The sequence below is a fragment of the Ambystoma mexicanum genome, chromosome 10 (genome assembly GCF_040938575.1).
Source record: "Ambystoma mexicanum isolate Mex_15411 chromosome 10, UKY_AmexF1_1, whole genome shotgun sequence".
In the NCBI taxonomy this organism is placed as follows: Eukaryota; Metazoa; Chordata; class Amphibia; order Caudata; family Ambystomatidae; genus Ambystoma; species Ambystoma mexicanum.
In genome coordinates this window covers 1,242,532,887-1,242,554,133 of record NC_090932.1, presented here as the reverse complement: position 1 = coordinate 1,242,554,133, position 21,247 = coordinate 1,242,532,887, and the positions used below count along the sequence as shown (strand labels likewise).

At 48.4% G+C, this 21,247-nt stretch overlaps 1 protein-coding gene across 1 annotated transcript in view; it reads right to left on the bottom strand.

The window, feature by feature from the left end:
• The window catches only part of MED13L (mediator complex subunit 13L), a 2,324,591-nt gene that overhangs the window by 539,004 nt on the left and 1,764,340 nt on the right, over positions 1-21,247 (bottom strand). Inside the window, exon 18 of the mRNA XM_069619219.1 lies at positions 17,163-17,342. Within this exon, the coding sequence (XP_069475320.1) occupies positions 17,163-17,342 (180 nt within the window). The remainder of the gene's footprint in view (positions 1-17,162; positions 17,343-21,247) is intronic.

The window sequence follows — 21,247 nt, the reverse complement described above, 5'->3', positions numbered from 1 at the left end:
ACAGCGTCGACGACCCCCTCAGAGGCGGAGCCTCGAGAGAAATCGTTGACGACCTCGGCGCCACAGGCGTCGACGTCTTCTTCGAAGACGGCACAGGATCACGCGGTCTCGAGCGCGTTGAGGACAGGGACCTGGAACGGGCATGGCGAGAACGGCTACCCTTGTCCGAGCGGGACCTCTCCCGCGAGCTGTGCCGACCACCCGAGCCTGAAGGCGTACGGATGGTGTCTCTCGACCGGTGCTGACCGACCCCACTCGGAGGCGAGGACGGACCGTGCCCTGCGATTCAAGAATTGCTAGCATCTGCTTCCCGAAGGAAGCCCATTCCTCCGGTGTCCCTTGTATGGAGGGATAAGCGACCCGTCGACGGGCGGAGTCCTCGGAAGAGGACGGGGAAGGCGACCTATGCCGGCGCTTCCGGGAATGCCTCGAAGAGGCAGAGGAGTGGCGAGACCGACTCTTGGAAGGAGACCCACTGGACTTCCGACGATGACGCGGAGAGTCACCCCTTGAAAGCCCCGCAGACTTCGACTTCCGGGGCTTATACACCCGGCCTACCGACAGCTTCTTCTTGCATTCCCGCAAGGCCTTTGCCGTGAGCGACTGGCAGTCGACACAGTTGTCCGTATCGTGGGCCTCCCCGAGGCACCAGAGGCAGGCGTCGTGCGAGTCCGTAACCGACATCTTGGACCCACAGTCCCCGCAGTTCTTGAAGCCCAGACGCGGGGTTGAAGATCAGAAAGACATCGCCACAAACAGGTCTTCACAACAACTGAACAGGTTCAATGAACCGAGAATTGAAAACGGCAAACTCCAACGAGTCGAGGCGTACCGAGATTAACGAAGCTAACACGTTCGTGGAAAAAACGGAACTAAGGCTATGGGCGTCGTGCGTCCTACTTATCACATCGGGTGACGTCAGCCGTCGGAGGAGGTCCTCGGGGACGGCGCATCGACGTCATCGACGCAGGACGCAGACGCCTAAGGTTTTCCGAAGCAGCACAGCTGTGGACATTACCTGTCATAGATATGGAATACATCGGAGGACCCAATCCCCTCGAAAGGCCTGGTATTGCTCCAGAAGAAACTTTCCGAAAATCACCATAATAGAACCCTGAGATCTGGCTATGCCCGACTCCTGTTTCCCCCATTCAACTCGGTCTCCAAGAGGACTACCCTGCCTTCAGGAAAGCCCATAAAACCTGGCGCTTCTTTCCTTCCACCTGACCAACCCCCAAACACCCCCCCTTGAAATATATCACACTTACCTTACCCATACAGTTGGATCTGTGTAGAAATGCATCCACGCTACCACGCCGAGATGACCCCTGTAACTAGCCATTTGCTTGAGAAATGCACTGAACAGTCCCCTGAATCATAGATACTTGTAACGCCTGACAGACTTGGAATCTAGCCTGGATTTAGGAAGAATGTAATATACAGTCAACTGCTCACCAGTAGAATTCCATCTGGCATCTCTGATCTACACCTGGGAGCTCCAGATCTAGTTGTCCTAATATTTTAGACAGCATTCTCTTCCAGGGTTACTGTTAAAATGTAACTCCTGCATTAACCTCTTCCCTCCTTGCACGCACCTGCAATCACACGCCTTCTGAAAACGCTTCATACAACACCTCTTCCATAAGAATGCAGCTACCATTCACACCAAAAAATTGCTACGTAGCTGCGCACAACCTCTATCCTGTTCTCATACCATCTCTAGCACCGTCATTACCACCCATTCACATGCCAGCACAACGTGGGTGGTCAGCAGTGATTTGGCCACCAGTTTAATGTACATTTTGGCCATTATGCACACACGCATAATAGCACCTCCTTGAATTTTCCCGTACCTGGATTCCGGTCTCGCAAGGGCTTTTAACCAACAGCACGCAGTGGGACCATACTAATGCTAAACGCCGCTATACAAGAGACGTACTACTAGATAAAAACTCAAATTGAAATATACTTTATTGCACATGGACAGCAGCAAAATGAAAGGAGTACCTTTTTGTTATGTTCTACATACTATTACTCAAAACTATAGCCTCTAAAATAATATTTGAGCAAGCATTTAGCAGTTTAGCTCCCTGAAAACACACTTTAAAAATGTATACTGTTCGAAAATGTTATTTTCTGTTTGCAACTTCCTTTCCATTCACATAAATGGAACGCCATCTATTTTGCTATGCTTTGAAACCTGACCTGACAGAGATTAAGTAGGACAAATTACTCACCTCTCAATGGTCTTTCGGATTGACGTTCCTCATCTATGATATCCATCTCCTTGGGCAGCTGCTCTTCGGAAACCTTTCCACTGCCAGGGGGTGTATCATGGGTCAGTCCGCTCCGCTTGATGCCTCTACACGCCCTGCGCTTGACATGACATTTGGGCCAGTATACATAGAAGCGCTGCACCCAGTGACCTCAGTTCCACTGTTTTTTTCCTAGCACTCAGACGTGGATGGACCGGAAAACCAAGGTGTACAAGGTAACCACCAAGAGTTGCAGGTAGGGTAGGCGATGAGGAATCCATGGGAGGAACATCCATCAGAAATAACATTATCAAAAGTGAGTCATTTGTTTTTCTAATGGACTCCTTCCTCCCACAGATTCATCATCTATGACAGACTCCCAAAGCGGTAAAATGACCTGGAGGAGGGAGGATAGCAAAGTTTGACTAATCACAGGATCCCCAAGGGGTAGGCCTTTCCCTGCAAGGCCATGGAGGCGAGGCCGGCACCCAATAGTCCCCCCATGGATGGTGGAAAGCGGGACCTCACAGGGAGAGAATCCCCTCAGGGGGATAAGAACTCCTGTTCCGTGAAGGAACACCCTAACCCCTTTTCCCTTGGGACCAAGTCCTTAGCAGAAATCCCTGATAGCACTACAGTCTGTTATGGTAATGTCTATTCCCGCCTTTGATCCACAAATTATGATTGAGATGAAGAAGAGCCAAAGAAACCGTGCAGAGGGGACCTGGCCGAGCGGTTCGGGCTGGGCTGCTACCATTGGTGGCAGTACCCGACTGATTTGCATATGGCTGGACCCCTTTTGTAATGGCACAGGCGGGTTAAAAGATGGTGGTGTGGGCAGTTGCCCAGAGCAGTGGCAGTGGTTCAGATTAATTCAAAACCTTCCAATCACATTTTTGGTCATAGTTTGAGCTATCGAAACCTGCAGAGTAATAACAGGTTGGCTTACGATAGTACTGAGAAGAGTTGGCCCAAGTAGGCATGAAGATTATCTCAACAATAGTAAAGAAGGACTTTCACTTTACACTGGGGTGGAGCCAGCCAAAGAGAATAAAGAACGAGAAAGGACTGGGAAATGAAGAGAGCAGCCAGCGTGAAGCCATTCAATCTGGGAAGCCCAAATCGCAACACAACACAAAATCGCAATACAACACACATGGCTTATCATAACAGGGTACACCCAAGGCTGTGGCCGTTGCAAGCTCTTGCTTTATCGTGACACAGGCATCTTCAGCGTCCTGGCACCATGACGAGGGTTCTGGGGTAGAATCAAGCGTTCAAATCGTAAGTGGCTTAACTATAGTGGCATACCCTGGGTCCCACTGTCTGCAGTAACCATCATGAAGAACCCACTCATTTGCTTACTGGTCTGGGGCTTGGACACTTTCTGGATTACCTGAAGCTGGAAGAAAGCTGATCCCCAGTGACGGGGACATCCAAAAACAGTTGGCAGAGCTCTGCGCAGGAGGCAAAGTTCCTGACAAGTAGAAGTGTGGGAAATAAGCCAGTGGTGGCGTGACCTCAGGGAGATGGACCATGTGGTCCTGTAACTGCGCCAGAGCCATGTGGACCAAGAGGTGCTGAAGTAATGCAATTCAGCCCACCACACCAGGAAGAACCGGCGATGCTGTCCGGACACGCAAGAGGTAATGGGAGCAGCGGGAGACCCAGTAGGGGCTTGAGGCCGCTCAAGTGTCAAGAGAACCTCAGGAGTAATCTCCCTCGACACAATATTGACATCCAGAGAATCAAGAGAACTTCCAGAGTAATTTCCTTCATCACAGTAGTGATATCCAGAGAACCAGAAATCACAAAAGCCTCAGAAGTGATCTCCCTAATCACAGTAGTGAGATCGAAGAGTCAAGAGTGCATAGAGAGAAATCTCGCTCGTCACAGTGATAATCCAAGTAAGAGTAAAGCGGATACTAGACAACAAGAGCTGCCTGGAAGTAATCTTTATAACGTTGTAGAACAGGGGAAAATTGTTGGAACTGTAAAGCAAGCTTTCAGGAGCCCTTGGGAAGAGGTGAAGAGACTTTTGAGGACTATTGCAAAAGACTATCCTAAGACCTCAAAGCTGTGCAAGGTGGATCAGGAGAAGGGAGTCATTTTCCTGACCATACTCGCTATGTTGATTCAGAACCTAAAGCAAAAGATTGCTGGAAAAGAGATAACCACCAGGAGAAGGGAGTCATTCGCCAGGTACTATTTTCCTTTGGATGATGAACCTTTTTGTAGATTAACGGTAGGCATTGAGAAGGTTTTTGGACAGAGGACAGACCCTTTTTATTTGGACAAACATCCCGACGACGAGCACCTGAGTTGATATTTGTTTAGGTAGGGATAAACCTTTAGAGATAGGTAGATGTAGGTTATTTTCTTTATTTCCTAAATAAAACTTTGTTGAAACCTGCCAACCCTTTGTCCCACTCCTTACTCAACCACACCACAAAGGACACCACCTAAATCAGAATACTCTGAAGGACAGCTCTACCAAAACAAATGTCCTGACCAGACAGAATCCAAGCAGTAATGATTAGCAAATGAGTGCAAGAAGCCCACGTAGCTACTTGGCAAATAACCTTAACAGGGACTCCACTTTGCAGAGCCAATGCGGTGGCCTACCCTCTGGTGCAGTAAGACCCTCAGGGACCTCTCCTTGCCAGCCAGATCATAGCATTCAAAGATGGAGAATGATCCATCGAGACAGCTCAGGCACCAGCGTAACCAACGAAAAGCTAATCTGCTCCCACCTTCCATTTCCAAGAGATGTATAACTTGAAGGCCCGCACCGGATCCAGTCAATGGAAATACTCCTCAGACTTGAAAGGATGAGGTGGAGAAAAAAAATAAATAGAGTCGGGCAAATCATTCTTTGGAGAGAGATGGAAGTCAGACTACCGTCAAAAGGATGTAGGGTCTAACTCTCAAAGTTGTTTTTTCCTTGGAGAAAACCAAGTAGGTAGGGTCAACGCCTAGAGCTCACAACTGTCTAGCGTAAATGATGGCAACCAGGAAAAGCACCCGGAGGGCGAGCAACCTTAATGAAGAAAGAAGGGGCTTAAACGGAGCACCCATTAAAAACACTACATTTGAGTCCGACGCTGGGGGAAACAATACAAAGACCCCCTAGGAATTGCAGGACCATGGGGATCGTGACAAAGGAGAATTGCCCCCAGGTCCTGTTGAAGACCGAAATGGCCACAAGATACTGCTTCTCCATAACACTCTGCAGGCCCGACCGGGCCAAAAACAGAAGAAATTCCAACACATAGGATGTGGAACAAGTAAAAGGGCTTAGATCCCTATCCCGGCATCAAGCCGAAAACCTGTGCCATCCAGGGGCACAGAAGGATTTGGAGGAGTGTCTTCTAGCAGAGAGGAGTCTGTCCAGCATATCCTCTGACACATTTCACTCGCTATACCTCAGCCTTTCAGCAGCCAGGCATGAAAGTTAAGGCTGCAGAGGTTTGGGTGTTGGATCCCCCCTCCCTCACACCCTCAGAGAGGGAGAGGGAGCCCATCCTTTGCAGCAGATGCCAGGGAGGGGAGATGGCAATGTACATCAGCTCTGGGTATCGCAATCTCCAAGCGCAGTCCTGAGCTATCAAGATCATTGTGGAACCGAACAAGCGCAGTCTCCTGAGAACCAGCGATATGACAGTGATCTGCAGGAATGGACAGAGCACTAGAAGTCAAGAGGTCAACTTGATGAGTACACCAATCGGGGAAAAGCTCCTCCAGATTTTCTTGGCGGACCTCTGTGGCAAATCCTGAGATGTCATCACTTCTCCCTGAGCAGGAGCTCTATCACATGAGGCCAGAGTGGTGAGACAGCTACCTGATAGTCCCCCTGGGGTGGTACTCAGTGGGAGTATCACATGGGGAGACCGCTCCCCTATGGCGGACAAAAGAGAAAATCTCAGGAGAACACACTACGACAATCCTACATACACCCTATGCACCTTTCTGTCACACAGAACCGACCTCCATATCCCACACTTCCATGTATGTCTGTAAACCCGAAAACGTAACTACTGAGACTAGGAAGAACAGGGTCTACCTAAGGGAGAGCTACTTAACAAGTACTGCGCTGAGGAGGAGGTGCGATAATAAGGAAGAAAAATGCTGAAAACTTGAATGAAAAGCCTACTCTTCAATGTCTGCTTAGGATAAAAACAAAAGACTTACTATGCTGTCAAGCTGGCGGTCAAGCCAGCCCGAGCATTGGCATGGAAGCTGTGAAGCATGTCAGCAGAGAGACAAGAGAGACTGGAGAGCCAAAGAAGCAAGCGAGTTGCAGAAGGCAGGTCTCCAGGACCGGACGTCTGTTGGTCCTGTGTCCGTGAGGCCAGGCAGAGGTAAAGGCTGCCCTAAGAAGGTGTCCCAGAGCCTTACTTACATTGCCGGTAGTCACGTGTCACAGAAGCAGACACCCACGGAGGAGGAACAGACGGCCAAGAAGAGCCACTGCTGTGCGCAGGAGTCCCAACAGGTAATGGGAGCGACAGTCAGACCTGCTGGGACATAGCGAGAATAGCAGGGCCTAATCCATACGCTGCAAGGGTTGTGAGGCTGGGACCCAAAGAGAAGTTGTGAAAGTTACACACAGGAACCCGGAGAGGGGGAAAAACAGGGTCTGAGACCCTAAAGAGAGAATTGTGAAGATTGGAATGAATCTCCCTCTGTCTGGTGGTCGAGTAAAGCAACTGACCACCAGTGTCATGATCTCTGCTTCCAAAAGGTCAGGGTTTTCCCAACTCCCTTGGAAGCAGATACATAACCCAGGTTCCGAGTGCCAACCAGTCCCAATTGGGACCTTTTGGACCCAGTCCTGGCGCCAGTGGCACCAGGCTCATAAATATGCCCAGTCCCAGCGCTGGAAGCACCGGGCTCATAATGCTTGGGTGGACTTACCTTCAGCAGACCATGCTGCTTACTTGCCTGCCAGTTGAGCCTCTGATTCTCTTCTGTTTGGAACTACTTTTCCTTTTGGGTGGGGCTGGAGCCACTCCCTAGATTCAGAACACTGGAACTCTTCTGGAAGGCAGGAACTCTTTTCTTACCAGGAACTCTTTTCTTACTTAGGCGTGGCTGTGGAAGGAGACACCTAAGCACTACAGGAGGCTATTTAAACCACACCCGGTGGATGAATCTTGCTTTGCGTTATTCTGCAACCTCTGCAGCAGAACGCTCATCGTGTCTTCTGCATCCGGTCCTGGGCCTAAGGAAAAAGGCTTACCATCCTGAATCCAGTCTTCAGCAACACCTATAAAGACAAGAAAGAACAGGTTAGCATTCCGGCATCTGAAAGGCAAAGGCTTACCATCCTGAATCCAGTCTTCAGCAACACCTATAAAGACAAGAAAGAACAGGTTAGCATTCCGGCATCTGAAAGGCAAAAGCTTACTGCTCTTCGTGCGCTCCGGAGGTCTTCACACTGCATTCCGGCATCTGAAAGACAAAAGCTTACCAACTCTTCGCACGCTCCGGAGGCCTTCGGCGCTGCATCCCGCATCTGAAAGACAAAACAAGGTGCGTTTAAAGACATTGGGGAACTTTAATACTCACGTGCCATTACTCCTTTCCACATCTAATCCAGTGGGTATTCCGGCACCCTGCAGCCGCTCCGAACTCGTACCTGCAAAATAAAAAGACAGTTAGAGCGCATCGTGAAGCAGGCAACAAGCGCTTACTTACGTGCTTCCAGGCGCTTCTATTCATCACACGGGCTCCCATCTTCAACTCACTTCAGCCCGTCATCCGCCATCGCCGGAACCCTGCAAAACTAGAGACATCATTACTAAAGACTTTAAAGACATTTGAACGACTCGAAACTTACCGTTCGTGCAGTAAACGACGGACAGCAGTCCTCTGAAGTCAAGAGGCCTGCGCTACCTATCCAGTGAAGAAACTGGTTACAGCACCCTGCCCCGAGGCAGATGGAGAGCTCGGCCTTCACTTACCTAAGGTGAGAGCGTTAACCTTTGGGGGTCTACAGGAGAGGAGAAGAGGAAAGAGATAGGGACACCCCTATAACCCCAGTTCATTAACCCCATATTTTCAATCTGCAGACATCTTACTCTACACGTCAGGCATACAGTGCACAGAGGTCCAGCCCAAAGAGCCAACCGGGTGCTACACATCACCTTTGAAGATACGGTAGTCGCCCAGTCAAGACCGGCGCCTCTGCGAGAATCAGGTGAGCATTACAGAACGCAAAGCCTACCGCAAAACTCTCGCCCAGGCGCTATGGAAACCTCGGATACTGACCCCCTAGCCCGGTTACTTGGGGAACTAAGGGCAGAAGTGCATGCAGCTCGTCAGGAAACGAATGCTCTAAGAAGGGAACTAATTATTTCCAAGGAGAGAACAGACAATCTTGCTAGACAAGTGCTACAGTCACAAGCCGGACAGACCCCGTTACCCGCATCAGGGGCAAATCTTCCTTCAACATCCTCTATGAATCCAGTGCAGATCAACCTACCTGGGAATGTACCTCTGGCTCCGCCCGAACGATTTTCTGGTGACCCAAAGAGGTTTGCAGTATTTATCAGTCAGTGCCGGTTGCACTTCTTATGCCGGCCAGCAGCCTTTCCAACTGATCAAGCGAAAGTAGCTTTTGTACTTTCGTACCTTAGTGGCAATGCGGCAGACTGGTCGATCCCTCTAGTTAATCAAGATGATCCGGTTCTCCATGATTTTCAAGCCTTTCAGCTTAGTATGGAAAAACTGTTCGCAAGACATTCACAGGGGCAGGCCTTGGACAATGAGCTTCTTTCGTTGCGACAGGGTAATCAAGACCTTTTGGCTTATATTGCATCTTTCAATAGACTAATAGTGGAAACTCAATGGCCCGAGGACAAAAGGATTACGCTGTTTTATAGAGGTCTACGTGGAGAGCTCAAAGACGTTTTAGCCCAAGTAGTGAATCCCCCACAAGACTGTTCGGATTATATAGACTTGGTCGTTCAAATAGATCACAGGCTGCAGAACAGGAAGGCCGATCGTTCCAAGTGTGATGCTCGAGTATTTTCCAAACCGCCAACTCCTTCCAAAGGAGTAGACTCCGGGGAACCCATGCAAATAGGGGGTCTGAAAGGTCCTCTAACACAAAGGGAGCGGGAAAGGAGGAAACAGTTGCAATTATGCCTATATTGCGGAAACTCAGGGCACTTTCTTCGAGACTGTCCGGTGAAACCTGCCAAGAAGGCAGTAGGAGCTGCAGTTACCAAAGTTACAAACTCTGAGCAGGGAAACGACCTCGCCCGACAAGAATAGAGGTCCTCTTGCCGAGCGTGAAAACCAGTTCCGTGACCTCGCATTTCGTGATACCTATGGTCCTCATTAGCCCTGATAATCCGGATCGATTACATGCAATTGAAGCTTACGTCGACAGCGGTGCCATCGGCAATTATGTGGATCATGAAATGGTTTTGAGGATGAATCTAACTCTTTGTCCCAAGGCTGTAAAGGACGTCATTACTACGGTGGATGGTACGGAGATAGCCTCCGGGCCAGTAACGCATACCACTCAAGAGGTGACGCTAGTAAGTCAAGATGGACACCATGAGAAGATCGTGTTCGATGTGATCAAGGCCCCTCAGTTTCAGATTATTCTAGGAATACCTTGGTTAGAGAAACACAATCCTCTGATCGATTGGCGAGCAAGAACGGTCCAGTTTCCAGAATGTGTCTCTACTTGTCACCCTCCACCTGGTGTTGCACTGGCCGCAATTTCTTCAGAGACTCCCCAGTTACCTCCCGAATACCTAGAATACCAAGATGTTTTCCGGAAGGATCAGGCTAACTCTCTACCTCCTCATAGGTCTTATGACTGCCAGATAGACCTGATACCTGGATCTACTCCTCCTTGTAGTAGAATTTATGCCCTCACCGAGCCTGAGAACCTTCCCCTTCGACAATACCTGGATCAATACTGGCAAATGGGTTTATTCGTCCTTCCAAGTCCCCTGCTTCTTCAGCTTTGTTCTTCGTTGCGAAAAAGGAAGGAGACCTTAGAACTTGTATCGAATATCGCTCCCTGAACAGATCACTGTTAAGAATAGATATCCGTTACCTTTGATCCCTGAACTCCTGGACCAAGTCAGAAAAGCATGCATATATACAAAGCTGGATCTTAGAGGAGCTTACCACTTGGTACGAGTAAAAGAGGGCGATGAATGGAAGACGGCCTTCCGCACCAAGTATGGGCTATTTGAATATCAGGTCATGCCCTTCGGACTTTGCAATGCCCCGGCCGCCTTTCAATATTTTATGAACGATGTCCTCAGAGAGATCATAGATGTATGTGTTGTTGTTTACATTGACGACATCCTCGTTTATTCTTCATCGGAATCTGAACATCGGAAACACGTGAAAATGGTCCTCGAAAGATTGCGTCAACACAAACTTTTCGCTAAGTTGGAAAAATGTGTTTTCAACGTGACTGAAGTTGAATTCTTGGGATTCATATTATCACCTGGCGGAGTGCGTATGGATTCAAAGAAGGTCGATGCAGTTCTCAAATGGCCATCACCATCCTCCGTAAAAGGTGTGCAAAGCATGTTCGGCTTCGCTAACTTTTACCGCAGGTTTATCCCCGAATTCTCTCGAATAGTCCAGCCCATCACTGCCTTGTTAAAGAAAAACAAACGTTTTGAATGGTCTACCGAGGCGGAACAAGCTTTCCAGGATTTGAAGACTAAATTTATCTCTGCACCAATCTTAAAACACCCTCGCCCCGAACTCCCCTACATCGTGGAAACTGATGCTTCAAGCCTTGCCATGGGGGCAGTTCTATCACAAAAGGACCCGGTAACCAATCAGTTGCATCCCGTGGCATTTTGGTCCCGCAAATTCTCGCCTCCTGAAATCAATTACACGATTACTGACAAGGAACTTCTGGCTATCAAGTCTGCCTTTAAGGCTTGGCGGCATTATCTGCTGGGGGCCCGACACACCGTTACTGTGATTACGGATCACCGAAACCTGCAATATTTGAAGACCGCAAAAGCCCAATCCTCTAGACAACTCCGTTGGGCATTATTCTTTGCCGAGTTTGACTTCATAATTACCTATCGACCTGGTACAAAGAACGGTAAAGCCGATGCCCTTTCTCGGATGGGAGTGGAAGAACACTTGGTCAACCCTAAACCTGTACCAATCATTCCCGAACAAAGAATTCTGGGTGTAATCGCCACAGAATCCATAGAGGAAGTTAAGGATAAAGCCAGGCAACTTGTAACTCCAGCAGACATACAGAATTGGCATCTGCAGGGAAAGGACTTTGCAGTAAAGGACAACTTATTGTATTTCCAAGAACGATTATACCTACCCAGCACAGATTTACAGAAACAAGTAATCTCTTGTTATCACGACTCTTTAATGGAAGGTCATCCCGGTATAGCCAAGACCTCAGAAAAGATCAAGCGCTACTTCTGGTGGCCGTCTTGGAAAAAAGATATCAGAGACTTTATAATGTCCTGTGGAGTATGCGCCCAAAACAAGAGTCAAAAGGAAAGACCAGCAGGCCTCTTACGCCCTATTGACATCCCACCTCGCCCTTGGCATACGCTTTCTATGGACTTCATCACCGATCTACCTCCATGCTCCGGATACAATACGATTCTAGTAATCGTGGACTTATTCTCCAAGATGGCGCATTTCATTCCGCTCAAAGGCTTGCCAACAGCAACAACTCTGGCCCGAGAATTTCTCGAAAACATCGTCCGACTGCACGGTTTTCCTTCGGTTCTAATTTCGGATCGAGGTAGTCAATTTATTTCTCATTTTTGCCGAAGTTGCTGTCGGTCGGCTCAAATTGATGTGAGACTATCGACCAGTCACCACCCTCAGACCGACGGACAAACTGAGAGGACCAATCAAACTCTGGAACAGTATTTACGCTGCATGCTGCAACAAACTGAAAAAACTTGGAAAGATATCCTTTGGATAGCCGAGTATGCCTACAATAACTCTGTCCATTCGGGAACTGGGAAAACCCCGTTTTTTCTTTTGTACGGCAGTCACCCTCGAACCTCGGAGTTGGATCCCCTCCAAGATCTTGAAACACCAGCAGTAGACTACCTGCATTCTACAATCACCCAAGCCTTTAAGGAAGCTGTTTCTCACCTTCAAAGGGCTAAAGAACAATACAAGAAAGGAGCAGATCAACATCGGAAGGAAGCCCCTCACTATCAAGTAGGGGATCAAGTCTGGTTATCCACCAAATATCTATCTCTAAAAGGGCCACGCACATTCAACCCAAGATACCTTGGTCCCTATTCCATCACTACCATAGTAAACCCAGTAGCGGTCAAGTTGGACTTGCCCCCGCACATGAAGATACATCCGGTCTTCCACGTCTCTCTATTAAAACCCGTGCAACCTCAAACCCGACTAACCAAATCTCCAAAACCTATCCTAGTGGATGGAGAACTCGAGTTTGAAGTCAAAAGCATTCTGGACTCCAAGATCTCCAAATCTAAACTATTCTACCTAATTGACTGGAAAGGCTACGGCCCCCAAGAGAGATCCCGGGAACCTGCTGAATATGTCCACGCTCCTCGCCTAATCAAAAGATTTCACCGAACATTTCTAGACAAGCCAAAACCCCCGGAGAAGCCCGGTTTGGGAGGGGCCTTGAGGGGGGGTACTGTCATGATCTCTGCTTCCAAAAGGTCAGGGTTTTCCCAACTCCCTTGGAAGCAGATCCATAACCCAGGTTCCGAGTGCCAACCAGTCCCAATTGGGACCTTTTGGACCCAGTCCGGGCCCCAGTGGCACCAGGCTCATAAATATGCCCAGTCCCAGCGCTGGAAGCACCGGGCTCATAATGCTTGGGTGGATTTACCTTCAGCAGACCATGCTGCTTACTTGCCTGCCAGTTGAGCCTCTGATCCTCTTCTGTTTGGAACTACTTTTCCTGTTGGGTGGGGCTGGAGCCACTCCCTAGATTCAGAACACTGGAACTCTTCTGGAAGGCAGGAACTCTTTTCTTACCAGGAACTCTTTTCTTACTTAGGCGTGGCTGTGGAAGGAGACACCTAAGCACTACAGGAGGCTATTTAAACCACACCCGGTGGATGAATCTTGCTTTGCGTTATTCTGCAACCTCTGCAGCAGAACGCTCATCGTGTCTTCTGCATCCGGTCCTGGGCCTAAGGAAAAAGGCTTACCATCCTGAATCCAGTCTTCAGCAACACCTATAAAGACAAGAAAGAACAGGTTAGCATTCCGGCATCTGAAAGGCAAAAGCTTACCTACTCTTTGTGCGCTCCGGAGGTCTTCACACTGCATTCCGGCATCTGAAAGACAAAAGCTTACCAACTCTTTGCACGCTCCGGAGGCCTTCGGCGCTGCATCCCGCATCTGAAAGACAAAACAAGGTGCGTTTAAAGACATTGGGGAACTTTAATACTCACGTGCCATTACTCCTTTCCACATCTAATCCAGTGGGTATTCCGGCACCCTGCAGCCGCTCGAACTCGTACCTGCAAAATAAAAAGACAGTTAGAGCGCATCGTGAAGCAGGCAACAAGCGCTTACTTACGTGCTTCCAGGCGCTTCTATTCATCACACGGGCTCCATCTTCAACTCACTTCAGCCCGTCATCCGCCATCGCCGGAACCCTGCAAAACTAGAGACATCATTACTAAAGACTTTAAAGACATTTGAACGACTCGAAACTTACCGTTCGTGCAGTAAACGACGGACAGAAGTCCTTTGAAGTCAAGAGGCCTGCGCTACCTATCCAGTGAAGAAACTGGTTACAGCACCCTGCCCCGAGGCAGATGGAGAGCTCGGCCTTCACTTACCTAAGGTGAGAGCGTTAACCTTTGGGGGTCTACAGGAGAGGAGAAGAGGAAAGAGATAGGGACACCCCAATAACCCCAGTTCATTAACCCCAGACATCTTACTCTATACGTCAGGCATACAGTGCACAGAGGTCCAGCCCAAAGAGCCAACCGGGTGCTACACATCACCTTTGAAGATACGGTAGTCGCCCAGTCAAGACCGGCGCCTCTGCGAGAATCAGGTGAGCGTTACAACCAGGGAAGGGTTGAGGAACCAGGAACAAGAGAACATCAGGAGTCATCTTCCTTGTGATAGTACTTGGGAGAAAAGGGCTCTGAGTACACAAATGCAAAGAAGGGAAATACAGACCTGGGACTCACACCCACAAAAGAAGATCCCTACAACTCATCTTCTTCATGGCAGTACCTGGCAGGAGCAAAAAATCAAAGCAGTAGAGAAAAACAGATCTGGGACCCACACCCACAGGAGAAGTACAAGGCATCTTCACCATGACAGTACTTGGAAAGGGGGGTGAACCAAGTCTGCAGACGGGGAAGCCTCGGTCTGGGACCCTCTAAAGGAATGGCTGAAAGTGTTGAAATGTGAAAGCAAAGTGAAAGAGTCCAGTGAAAGGTAGCCATTTCCCATGGTGATGATAAATTGTACGAACAAGTGAAAAGAGACCAGGAGAAGGGAGTCATTATACTGGTTTACCAGAGCTGAAAAGACTTTCTGATACAAAGTGTTACAAGTTAAGCAGCGCGCCTGATAGAGAGAAGTGCTGGAATTTTGTATTTTGTGTTGGACAATTTTGACCCAGGGAAGGGAGTCCTCCCGCTAAGAAGAAACCAAAACATGGAAGAGAGTCCTCCTTCTGGACCCAGGCCTACTTTATCTCTAGTTTGGTTTTAAGTGTAAGGGACAAAAGTAGGGTTTTTGACACAGAAAGGTGAACTATTGATTTACACGGACATTATTACAAAACTCTAAGTGTTTTAGTTGATGCAGGGAAAACCCTCTTAGAGATGGGGAAAGTTAGGTTTTCTCTTTATGATCTTGACCAATAAAAGTCTATAGCAATCACTATGCCACCTGTGTGTCAGTCTTCTCCTTCTGCACCCTTACATCAACCACTCATGGAGGTTGAAGACTGTCTGCACAGTGCATCTGCCAGCACATTCTCCCTGCTGGCCAGGTCGGCTGCAGACACGCTGTTCTCCAGAGCCCAGAACCACAAATTGCACGGCTTCTTTGCACAGAGGCCAGGAGCCCAAGCTAACCCGCTCAAGGCAATGCATGGCTACAGTGTTGTCCATCGGGATCAACAATGTCTTGCCTTTCACAGAGCGGAGGAAAGCAACCAGGGCAAGCCGGATTCCTGTCAGCTCCAGTAGACGGATGTGCTCCTGACACTCACATTAGGACCACAGTTTGCTCACTGTAAGATCTTGAAGGGGAGCTGCCCCCCTTTCAGAATTTCAGGCACTCTTTTTGTATAGGCACTCAAAATGCTATGTAAAACACGAAACACTAGTCAATGTAATGTGAGAATCCGTTAGGGGTCTCTTGTGGGAACGGGGGGGGATGACTGGGGTGGAGAGGCAGAGCTGTAGATAACCACAATTGATAAAGTCAAGTCAGTCGATTGTTGCAAAAACCAAACACTTACCTTACTACTCCATTATGGCAGAGTATGTTCTCAGCTATGCCCACACATTTTACTCAACCCATTGCTCACACCTTAAGCAGGCCATGCGTGGGGCCACAGTTCACAAGAGATTCCTGGACAAACTCCTCACTTTACTTTTCAAATAAACCAAGGATCCATCTGTCCCTACTGCTCTCCAATCACATTATTCCACTCACTTACCCATTGTTGCCTTACCATTCCCAAAATTGACTTCAAAAAATTCAGATCATCTATTTTTCCAGCTATCCTACACTGAAAGAGGATCCTCAAACTTGGAGGTAAGCCGCAGCCTTGTCAGTCAATAGAATTTGCCTATAAACATGCTGCCCAGTTGTAAGATTCAGAAACCATGGCATATTCCACCTCACCTGTTGCAACCTCTTGACTATCCCCTGGTTACTTGGGTAAATGTACTGTTGAGTACTGCTACCCTCATGTCTCCTCATTTCCTTCCTCACTAACATCAGTTTGTCATCATTTACAAGTGTGTATGGTGTCATTTCCTACTAAGATCCTCACAGCAAAATAAAAGAATACTGTGACAGGATTCTGTGCTACTCAATTTTATTTGTTGAAGAAATGACATTTCAACTAAGCGCTCCTTTTTGCGCAAACATAAATAAACCATGCAATTATCTTTCAACTACAAATAGTTTTCTTAAGCACTTAGGTTACAGCTTATGAACTTGTTATTATTGGAATGACGCTCAGAATTTGTCTGTATGGCACTCAAGTTCAGCATCTGCTCTTCCTCCATCATCTCCCTTTTGTTTTTTTCCTTGCATTCAATTCATACACGTCCACCTCTTGGCGCTGACACTTATGTCAGCTGCCTTGGCAAACCCAGTTTTCTCTCATTACAGGGAGGGTTTCTTACAAACTAAACTGGAAACAGCCTGCATATCATCAGGCATTGCTTGAGCACCTCTAAAGTCCCTAATGCAACTACACACCAACCTTATTTAGTGTCAGGTATCATCTGGTCTAGATTCTGCCATCACAGTTGAGTCTTGCTTGTAGAACAGGCTGTATATTCCTTAAACTTTCTCTCATGCCTACCCATAACTAAATCGCAGCTAAGAAACATGCATCCCAGCTAACACAACCGTGATCCCTCTTCATAACCTCATATGTGTTTTTCCCCCCACTAAGTTGTTTGTCCACGAATCCCCTTTCCCATCACCTCCTATTCCCTAAACCTTCTTTTATATCCACAGACAACAGTCTGATGACACCCTGGCGGGGTCGCAATACGCTGCTTCTCGGACAAGGTTAGTTGTCATAAGACTACAACGGTGGTGATGAGCACAGTATAAATGATGAATAACAGAACATAACATATTAGAACAGCATGTAGCTAACAAATGAATAGTTATTATAAATTTGACGAATCTAAATAATATTTCAGCTAGCCATACCATAGGTTCCTCGTCCTGCCATCTTGTGGAATTGCTGCCAGGTCAGGGGCCCCTGGACATGTTGGATGTTATCCCAGGTCCGTCCTGTCCGCTTCTTCTGAATGGCATCCTGAAGAAAGGGTTGCAGGGACAGCAGCATCCGTACCACATCCTGTGAGGAGAGTAGGCTGATGTCCAATACTGGAAGACACAGAAAATTAAAAGAACCATCAATCATGGAATATTATTTCATTTTTTTCTTAATCATGGCCAACTATTGGTTATGGTATCTTGCCAGAAATCAAGCAAGTCTGTTGGCTTTATCATAGCGCCGTGCACAAGACTTAAGCCTGAGCCTTTTATCACTAGGGTAAGAAAGATGAACAAACGCTCTACTTCATCACTAGCATCCTACTAACATCCTACCTCTAAAATGCATGTATGTCAAATCCTAAAATTCCCAACTGCAACAGGACCAGACCTACCTGTACAAAGCAAGTTGCAAACGTATAACCTTTCAATATGGGCAGTCTACAGCAAAGTCGTACACAAACCTATCCCAAGGTAGACCAAGTTTTAATGAATCTGGAGGAAATACATGTTTTGCCGGATGGATTTTCAAAATAAGCCCTGTGATTCTGTGAGGTCACTCCATTCTGATGAACAAGCACAAACACTAATGTCAAGCCAAAGAATCTGGGTATTGTGACCGAGGGTGTGAGTGGTGAACAGTTCAGTTAAACACGCGCAGATCGCTCTTAACAATACAGTTAGGCAGAATGTATACAAATACAGTTATTTGAGGCTTAGACAATTTATCAATTAAACATAACTGGTGATTCAAGATGGCTGCCTCGCAGAGAACACTGAGGTGGTTCGCTCCATCCCTGCAGAATCGCAGAAAAGGCTCTATATACCCGGAATCCCCCTCCCCGGGACACAAACGGACCAAATTGGAGCCCTCTCTCTGCCCAGCAATAATAACAGGCAAAAAAGCAAACGTGAAAGACCCGAATGGAGGCTGCGACGATGGAAGCCGACCAGGCAGAGAGCCCAGCACAAACAACATTAAGTCGGAGACCATGCTCTGGCTATCCCCCGCCTCAGTCCCGCTGCAGTCTATATCCCGATCCCCCCCCCCCGCACCTCCGTGGGCAGCCGATCGTGAAGGCAAGGGGGACTGCTGTGGAAAGAAAGACGTACCTCCACCGCAGAGGACCTCTGGGGCTGAAGCGAGGGATACGCCGGCGCAGCCCCACGAGACTGCCAGGAGGAGGGACACGCCTCAGAGGGCCGGGCGGAGAAGGTATGGCAGAGCCCCCCACGTCCCCGGTAAGTCTCTGTCGCCTCCTCTCCTTGTGATATTCGGCCTGTACAAAAAAAGACCCCGGGCCCATGCAGAAATAAAAAAAATAAAAAAACAAAAACAGTCAGCCAAACCGACAGGACTGCTGACCACCAGGCAGTGAAGGCGTGATGCCCAGAAACATAACCGGAGACTCCAGGGACATCCAGGCAGTCCCTTACAAGACCCATGGCGGGAAGGGTCCCTCCAGTCTCAGGCCAAAGGAGACAAGAGCAGAAGCACCATCCATACACCCCCAGACCCACGCAATGGGCAGGGGGACTAGGCTCACCCCCGCTGCCCCATAACTTCCCTCAGGAGTGGATTGTGCTTTGTGGGGGAACCCAAAATACACGTGGGGCCCCACAGACCAGACACCAACCCACAAAAATCAACTAAGGCCAGACCAGGGGGATGCAATCAGGGGCTTGAGGAGCTCGCATCAAATCTAAGAAATCAGCACAAGTGGGCAAGGGCAGACTGCCTCAAAGATGGGTAACTGGAACCCCCAGGGCCAAGACAAACAAGAAAGCCCCAAGAGGTCCTCTCCACTGAAAGGAGAGGGCCAGGTACACCCTGGGACAAGGCTGAACACCCACACCACCAACAAAAGGAAGGTCCAGGTATACCCCGGGATGGGGCAGAACCACCTCCCCGCCAACGAAAGGGAGGGCCATCAGAGACCATGAGAAGCGCCCTTGAGCACCACCGAAAGGATAGTACATCTTGCTGATCCTGCAGCCGCACCAACATAAAACTCAACAGAGCCGCCCACAAAGCTACCCATAGGTAATACCACCCTAAGGAGAAATGTCGAAAAACGAAGGGAAAGAAGGCCAAGGTCCAGCGAAAGGGAGCAAAAAGCCGCAAGACGGAACCATCCAGAGGCTGTGGAGGAAGGAAGGGGGGGGCACAGCCCAATAAAGACCAGGAGGTGGACAGAGAAGCAACAGAGGCCCCCAGGAAGAAAAACAGAAGGGGGAAAGGTCACAAAGCAATTCCTTGAGCAATGCTTTCAAGATTTCGGAGAGAAACCATCCAATCCCAACTGGACAAAATGAAGAAAGACCTAACGGGAACACTAAAGGAAGTGCAGGGAGACCTACATCAGCTCGAAGCTAGAGTTGCCACAAATGAAAAAGCATTGCAGGAGCTGTCGGATGACTCTCAGGGTGGAGGAGCTAATGGACCACTTAACCAGAGCCACGCACAACCTGGAGATCCAAGCGGAGGATCTAGAAAACAGATCAAGGAGATCAAACATTAGAACAACAAGTTACTTTCTTACATGGTAACGTTCTTTCGATGGGATATTCCTTTGACATATTCCACATCTATGACAGGCAATCACCACAGCTGTGCTGCTTCGGAAAGGTTTTGGCGTCAGATTCCTGTGTCGATGACATTGATACGCTGTCCTTGAGGGCCTCCGTCGAGCCGATGACACCAGATGTTATAAGTAGGACGCCCAACGCCCGTAGCCTCAGTTGTAGTTTTTTTCCCCAGAACGTGTGGCACCAATCTTCTGCCAGTATGACTACAGAAAGCCTTGCGTAAATGTAAGCTGCAAGCGCATAAACTCTGTAGAGGGGCAGGCTGGGTGGGTGTGATGTGGAATACGTCGGAACATACCATCAAAAGAACGTTACCAGGTAAGAAAGTAACTTGTTCTTCGAGGGGATTGTGTCCTCCGACGTATTCCACATCTATGACAGACACCCAAAGCAGTACCAACGTATGGAGGTAGGAAAAGAATTTAGAATTTTAGAATGCCCAATTAAATTGCAGATTAGAGGACAGCCTTGCCAAAGGCCAACTCTTGCCCATGGATAGAATCCAGGGAATAGTGTTTTACAAACATATGGACAGAGGCCCATATGGCTACATCACAGATGTTACGAATGGGAACACCCCTCTGCAGAGCAGTAGAGGCATCCACACCCTTAGTAGAATGGGCCCATAGGCCTAGTGGAGGGTCCTTACCAGCCAGACGGTAGCATTCAGAGATGGTCAAGATAATCCATCTGGACAAGGTCTGCTTAGTAATAGCTTGACCCAAACGCCTTCCAGTGTATCCTACAAAGAGCTGATCGTCCACTCTGATCCGGGACATGCGTGAGATGTAGAAACTTAAAGCTCTCCTAGGATCCAATGTATGGAGCCTCTCCTCTTCCTTACCAGGATGTGGAGGAGGATAGAACGCCAGAAGAATGACCTTCTGGCTCAAATAAAAGTCTGACGCAACCTTCGAGAGAAAAGAAGGACGGACCCTAAGGACAACCGTGTCCTTATGGAACACCGTGAAAGGTGGCTTGGCGGATAGTGCCTGCAACTCACTCAGCGAGCGGAAGTAACTGCAACCAAAAATACAGTTTTAAAGGTCAACAGTCTCAAAGGACAAGAATTTAAGGACTCAAACGGAGCTCCGATTAGGAATTTCAGAACTAAGTTCAATTCCCAACCGGGCACCTGGAAAGGAGACGGTGGGAACACAGTTGGCCCTTTCAGAAACTGAGAAATCAAAGGAATCTTAAAATAAGAACACTCATCAGACGAGCGCTTAAATATGGACGGCACCGCCAGGTAACCCTTAATGGTACCCACTTGCAGGCCCTTGTGGGCTAACGAAAGCAAAAGACAGAACCACAGGAATGGCACATAAAAAAGGATCCACATTCTTTACCCTGCACCAGTTGCAGAACTTTCTCCAACGGCAACGGTACAGGGACTTTGTTGCAGGCCTTCTGGCCGAAAGCAAGAC